This window comes from Micromesistius poutassou (assembly GCF_964030765.1).
Source record: "Micromesistius poutassou genome assembly, chromosome: 22".
NCBI classification, from domain to species: Eukaryota; Metazoa; Chordata; class Actinopteri; order Gadiformes; family Gadidae; genus Micromesistius; species Micromesistius poutassou.
Genome location: NC_140292.1, coordinates 6807469 through 6812980, shown reverse-complemented (window position 1 = coordinate 6812980; position 5512 = coordinate 6807469). Strand labels below are relative to the sequence as shown.

General features: G+C 47.9%; 1 protein-coding gene across 1 annotated transcript; it reads right to left on the bottom strand.

The window, feature by feature from the left end:
- Positions 1–1652: 1652 nt before the first annotated feature.
- On the bottom strand, positions 1653–3926 carry LOC311367316 (apelin receptor B-like). Its single transcript, XM_084486140.1, has one exon. The coding sequence runs from the start codon at positions 3708–3710 to the stop codon at positions 2643–2645; it is 1068 nt and encodes a 355-aa protein (XP_084342266.1). The 5' UTR covers positions 3711–3926; the 3' UTR covers positions 1653–2642.
- Positions 3927–5512: the final 1586 nt, after the last annotated feature.

Sequence of the window (5512 nt, the reverse complement as noted above, 5' to 3'; positions counted from 1 at the left end):
TTAATTAAAGGTAATTAAAAATGCATTATTCATGCTAACCTTAAAATACTAAAGGTTAGTAGAAGAAATATAACAGCCGCTTCACATATTTCATATCATTGGGTTATAATTATATTGCATGCATTAATATAGCAATTTTCTAACTCAATATTTCTAACTAGATCGTAGTGCATAAATCAAATTCTGTTACACAAAGTTGGATGATGGGAGTATGTGGTAGATCTCCCATCATTGCACAAGTGACTTGTGTGTGACCTTTCTGCAAAGAAACTGCCACAGAATGTAAGGCCATTGTGGAGAAAGGCTTATCTGATTTAGTTTTGTGTCATTCTGTACTCATGGTCTGTATACACTGGTATTAGGCCTGCTATTAGTATACCTATAGTTACAAGAAGTAATGTTTAGTCAAAGTTACAGTGAAAGCTTTTAAGCACGATCACATTACCTCCGTAAAACTTGAAAAACCATGAATGTAATCTGTTCAGATAATCTTTCACGATATTCGCTTGTGACAGGTGGGGGATATTTAAGACGTTCCCAGAGGCTATTAAGTCCTGTCTCAAACTGTCTGTTGGAGCTTTCCTCTCACAAGTTTACATCGCTCACATTGTTGCATCCGATTTAAAATTAGATACAAATGTATTGCACATGTCAGACTTAATTCATAGATCCCCTTTTATAATAAAAACGTCTACACATGCGATTTTGGTGTGTGTGTTTACTTTGCTACACTTCAGAAGCTGAGAGTGGAGAAGGTGAAGTAGCCTGCAGCTGTGAAGCAGCTTGACACGCTGTGACAACACGTTTTAAACGGCATTATAATGATCACAGACCCTTTAGAGAGCCGTGATACCGGAGTTAAGCGAGCGGCTGTGCGGCCATAGAGAGCCCTACCTGTATGAATGATCACAACGGGTGTATTTCACACGTTGCTCATTAAACCTTGACAAAGTGATGTAGTGACTAATTAACTACGAGTGTATCAAACCGGTATTAACACCAGTTGATTCAGTGAAGGCCGACCCGATGGAAGGTAGGATTATCCTTCAGTCTGGCTGCTAGCGCCGATTATGTCCAGAAAAAAAAGCTAATTACAGCCTAGTTAGTTAATCATACGACTGTTACTATCAGGTAGCAACACTGTTCAATTGGGTTGTTTAATGGCTCAAATCAGATACTCTTTACCTGTACTTTACCTGATCACATAATTGGCAATTTACACGCTCTGGTGATAATATATGTAAAACCAATTGGTCTAATACTGGTTGTTGTACAAGACGAAACAACTTGTGTGGTGCTACGAGGTAAACACTTAAATGGGTTGATCCCCAGCGGATGATTAACCAATCTTACGGGTTTACTTTCTGCCAGAAGCAGTCTGACTCTGAATTGGCCGCTCGCTGGTGGGCTCGGCAATTACGACGAGGAGCAGTGAAACTGCGGAGAGACGGATATGGTACTCTTTCCATGTATTTCCTGTAGACAATTGCTTTGATTTTAGCCCTATGAAACACAATGGGAGCGAGAATGCCTGCCGTCCCTACTGAACAAACAGGAAGAACAGACATTTACGGAATGGGAGAAAATACATTAGCAGCAAGACTTACAAGAACACACAGAGAAGGAGGACAACCACAGATAATCCCTTTTGGTTAAAGCACCTTTTATTAAAAATCATAAACATGAGTACAATTCGTATTCACAATATGTACAGATTTGAAAGAGCCTCATTCTAAGTCATTAGATAGAGAAATATACAAATGCATTCTTACTTCATACACACACACACACACACACACACACACAAGTCTTTTGAAGCAGTCTTAATTGGGTCGTCTTCTACCCGTAGGAAAACATTTGTCATCGCGTCCCATCTGTCTGTCTGGGACCCCCTCCCCCCCGTCTCTCCTTCCAACACTATTATCACATTTGCGGTATTATCTGACTGTAACACCTTTAACTCGCACCCTGGTACTACTCACACATGCACACCTTCATCTGACTGGCTCTGTAAACTGGTCAAATGGGGAGCAGCAATCTATTTGATGTCAAGGCGTAAGTGCTTGCAGATGACATGACATGTGTGTGTGTTTGTCTGTGTGTGTGTGTGTGTGTGTGTGTTGTGTGTGTGGAAGTCTTTGAGAGGACAAAGACGTCCAGACGTTAAGTCCCAAGCTCTTAGCTCTTAAGCCCCCCACCAAACCGAGTCCCCCCTTCTCCATAACAAACAAAGTGTGTTTTCGTGACGTCTGCCCGGCATGTTGCAACCTTCATGAAGTGGCTCCCGTGCGTTGGCTCCAAACGTCGCAGTCACCGCAGGGGGGTGGAGGAGGGGGGGGGGGGGGGGGGGGTTGGGGAGCGTGTAACCCAACACCCCACCCCACCGGTCCACTGGGTCACCCCTGTGGGGGGGGGGACCAAGCGAGGACACGCTGGACGTGATCCCCAGGCCGTCGCTGAAATATCTCAGCGTGTGCAGACCAACACATCAAGTCTCTCCACTTATTTTCTCCCTCTCCCTCTCTTGTCTCTCTCTCTTTCTCTCTCTCTCTCTCTCCATGCATCACCATACCCATGATGCACCGGCGTACCCCGTGGGGGTACGGGTGGACGCCGCCGCTGCCGCCGCCGCCGTGGCGCGGTCACACCTTGGTGGCCAGAGACTGGGCCTCCGTCTTCTGGGAGGACAGCGAGCCGGCGGGGCTGGCGTGCAGGGCCTTCTTCAGGTGGAGCAGGCACAGGCACTGCGAGCGGAAGCGCAGGTCGAAGAAGGCGTAGAGGAAGGGGTTGAGGCAGCTGTTGACGTACGCCAGGCAGGTGGCGTACGGGTGCGCCAGCAGCAGGAAGCGCAGGAAGGCGCAGGTGCCCGGCGCCAGGTTGAGGTAGGAGAGGGCGTCGGCGCTCTTCACCACGTGGAACGGCGTCCAGCACACGGCGAACACCACCACCAGCGTGGTGATGATCTTCAGCAGGCGCCGCTTGCGCTGGTCCTCCTTGCGCAGCGTGTTGAAGTGGCGCGTGACGGTGCAGCCGATGAAGCAGTAGCACACCATCATGGCCAGGAAGGGCAGCAGGAAGCCCAGCGCCGACGAGGACATGCTGAGGCCCGCCACCCACACGTTCTCCTGCTCCTTGTTGGTGACCACCAGGCTGAAGTCCATGACGCAGGACGTGCGGTTGCTCGCCTCGTCGTGCTGCGTGGTGCGGAACACCAGGGTGGGCGCCGCCAGCAGGCAGGACAGCACCCAGATGGCGGTGAGCGACATCTGCATGTAGCCGCGCGTGCGCAGCTGCGTGCTGGACAGCGAGTGCACGATGGCCAGGTAGCGGTCCAGGCTCATGCAGGTGAGGCAGAAGACGCTGGCGTACATGTTGAGCAGCACCACGTAGCTGCTGATCTTGCACAGCACCTCGCCGAAGGGCCAGTGGTAGCCCAGCGCCGTGTACACGGCCCACAGGGGCAGGGTGACCACGAAGGTGAGGTCGGCCAGGGCCAGGTTGCCAATGTAGACGTCGGTGGCGCGCCACTTGCCCTGCGCCCGCCACACGGTGAAGATGACCACGCCGTTGCCCGACAGGCCCAGGATGAAGATGAGCATGTAGAGGACGGGGATGACGGAGTAGGAGGGCTCCCACTCAGAGTAGTCGCACATGGTGGCGTTCTCCGACTCGTCGTAGTCGTAGTAGTAGCTCTCCGTGGTCGCCTCCATCTCGCCGGCGGCTTTCTCTTGATCGCCTCGGAATATCCGGTTAAAAATAGGCTCGATACGTCTCTGGAGCTGTAGTGTAGAGTTGCACCTCTGCACGCCGCCCAGGGAGATAAAGATCAAAGCCCGGGGGGGATGCAGTACGGAGAGCAGAGTTTTGAAGGAGAGTTGGTGACTGGTTGAGTGAGTTAGGCTCCTGTGAAAAAAGCAGCGCTCAGAGGTCTGACGGGGAACTCACTGGCTTGCTTGCTATCTGTGACAGCTGCCTGCTCTTTATATACCCGCTCCCAGCCCTGCGGAACCTCCCAGGAACCCTCCTCTCCCCCCGCCCCCCACCCCCCTTCCCTCCTCCCCTCCCGTCCCCTCACCCCTCCTCCCTTCCTCCTCCTTTTGCTCAGGCCCATGTGCTGCTTACACAGTCATTATAGTACTTGTCTTACTTGTTTTGGTTTACTTATTTTACTGATCATACCCTATTATTATTGTTATTCTATAAGGCACTGCTGTGTGCATTAACTCCTTGTACACTTTTCATTCATTGCTCTATTGTTTTTATTATGATATTGAATAATTATATTGGTCATACACAAGATTTTCCTTTGGGGTTCATGAAGTGATATCTTATCTAATCGTATACCCACACACACACACAAACCCACAAAACTACTCTTCAGCATTCACTCAACATGTGTATTTTTATTAAAGATAAATACTGGTCATATATCCAGTCAGACACTGGATAGGATAGGTCAGGATAGGTCAAACACCTGAGCAGAACCAGGGGGACGATACAAATCCCTCTCACTCCACCGTATAACCAATTAATTTGATCGTTTTTGGTTTATTTACTTTTCTCCATGTGATTGTTTTTGGATCAAAAAGCACTTCATAAAACAAGAGTGCGTTCTAGTGGGCGCCAGGTCTGGGCATGTCACGGGCTGCCATTCAGGTCAATTTGATTGCTAATGTCTGCCCGTTGGGTGAGACCGTCGTCCCCCTGTCATCCAGACGACTGCATTTCCATGTCAATGTGTTGGGTTTCGCCACAGAGGCACACGCTCCAACATGCAGGCGAGGAACTGACAATGGAAACGTTGGTTTAGCCAACTTTTATGTTTATTGTGCTGCTTTTTATTTGCTATTATTAGATTACAAATAAGGAAGTATTATTTGGTATGTCTGAATGAAATATACTACTAATAATAATAATACAATATAAACACTAAATACCCCCACAATGAAATGCTGGGTAAATAAAAAAGTGAAATTACTAATTGGAAGAGAGTTCTAGTATAATGGATGTGTTGTTTCCCTACAGCAGGACTACACAAACAACAGAAGACAAGAAACCCTGTGATACTGAACTGCAGGGCAAATAGACAAGAAATTACACCAATTGTTAATTCAAGATGAGACAAGACAGGCCATTCACGAGCATAGACAGAGACGGAGAGTTTTAGTAAGGTCTGCTCTAAAGCACAGAGACATGGAGGGGAGACAAGGGAGAGAGACACCGAAAGAGTTTAAGCAAGGTCCTGAGTCTCTATCTCTAGCAAAGAGACACTGAGGGAAGACATGGGAATGTATGGAGTGATATTATGAGAAACGATTGTGTATATATTTAAAACATGAAAGATAAAATGCACTGTGGACATTATGCAATACTGAATATAATGAATCCAGGGCAAAGGTAACACTTTGGAGTAGTTACGTGAGTGCATGTAGTGATTATTATTAAATAACTTAAAACCTGAATCTTTCTTGGTTTGTGTTTGTGTCGTGCATGGGCTTCTGTATGTGTGGGT

What these genes read in the sequence shown, in the direction of transcription:
- LOC311367316 (XM_084486140.1), bottom strand. Translation starts at nt 3,710, where the DNA reads ATGGAGGCGACCACGGAGAGCTACTACTACGACTACGACGAGTCGGAG.